At 49.5% G+C, this 1,321-nt stretch overlaps 1 protein-coding gene across 1 annotated transcript in view; it reads right to left on the reverse strand.

The window, feature by feature from the left end:
• Positions 1 to 1,321, reverse strand: part of LOC104410485 (somatotropin) — a 4,518-nt gene that overhangs the window by 2,587 nt on the left and 610 nt on the right. The window contains exon 2 of the mRNA XM_010020655.1: positions 316 to 479. Coding sequence (XP_010018957.1) covers positions 316 to 479 — 164 coding nt within the window. The remainder of the gene's footprint in view (positions 1 to 315; positions 480 to 1,321) is intronic.

A 1,321-nucleotide genomic window follows, 5' to 3' on the forward strand; every position in this document is an offset into this window, starting at 1 on the left:
GCACTCAGACTTGCCCAGGGCCAAAGGGAATTGACACAGGAAAGTCTTGCAAAATATCTGTGCTGTTTCCCACTGCTTCATGTTTCTCTTTGAGAGAGATCTCAGCCTGTGCTGCAGGTCTGGACATTGGCAGTGATAGCCCTGAGGAGGGAACTGTGCAGGATCAGAGGTGGGGACAGGCCCTGTCCTATCCTATCAAGACCCATTCTCCTCATCAAGAGCTGATAGTTGAGAAGTCTCTGTTTCTAGGAAGTTATACAGTCCTGAAACCATCAAACCAATGTGGCGGAGATGCCTGGAGGCCACAACACTTACGAACTCTTTGTATGTCTCAGCAGCCAGGAGGTGAAGGTGCTGAGCCCTCAGCACAGCATTGGCAAACAGGTTGGAAAGGGGCATGGCTGGGAAGGTCGCAGCTTCCTGTGGCCACTGCAGTCCCAGAGCGATCACAGCAAGGAAGAGAGGAGACAACCACGACCCTGCAGCAAAGCAGAGAGCTAAGGTGTTAGTAGTCCTTCAGTGACTGTGCTGAGGAGCAAGCTGGCCCTTGGGGATTGATCCCCAGCCTCTTCTGTCCATGCTGGCTGAGGGCTTCCCTTCCTTGATGTGTTTTTGGGCTCTGGGGGTGAGCTTAGCCCTCCCCAACCCCTTCATTAGCTGTGCCCTCAGGGCTTACACTGCTTCCAGAGGTACAAGCAGTGTCTTCCTGGCTGAAGGGTTCCTATTGCTCCATGAAACCTAGAGCATGTCCGTATGTTTTTCCATAGGCCTTGTCTGCATGAGATGAGCACAGTGCACTCCTCATAGCATGAGCAATCAGGGGATGGAGAGTACTGGGTGAGAGCCTGGTTGTCCCTCACTTTAGCCTTGGTTTATACTGTGCAGCTGACATGAAACAGGCTGTGCCTTCACTAGGATGAGAGCTGGTGACATTACCTGTGCTGTGACCAGCTGCTCTTGCTCTCTGGGACATACCTGGAGAGTTTGGTGATCTTTATCAAGCCTAAAGGTTTTCAGCCTGTGACATCTAACTCACACAAGTGTCCATCTGTTGCTTGCAAAGACCACAGAGTTAACCTCAGACAAATACCCTTCGGTGGGGGGATGCCCTGCAGCCTATAGGACTTGGATATATGCATTAGACATCATCTTGATCCCCACTTTAAGCTTTGAATATGAGTTTTAATATCCCTGCCAACATTTATGTTAATAATGACTATTATAACTGTGTCTTGATCTTGTTCTTCATGTTTTCCAGCTGCTCCTTGTCCAGTTTAGGCTAAAGACTACCTGAGTTAATCCATGGATTAAAGTGACACTG

This window comes from Nestor notabilis, unplaced genomic scaffold, assembly GCF_000696875.1.
Source record: "Nestor notabilis isolate BGI_N333 unplaced genomic scaffold, ASM69687v1 scaffold15738, whole genome shotgun sequence".
Taxonomy (NCBI): domain Eukaryota; kingdom Metazoa; phylum Chordata; class Aves; order Psittaciformes; family Psittacidae; genus Nestor; species Nestor notabilis.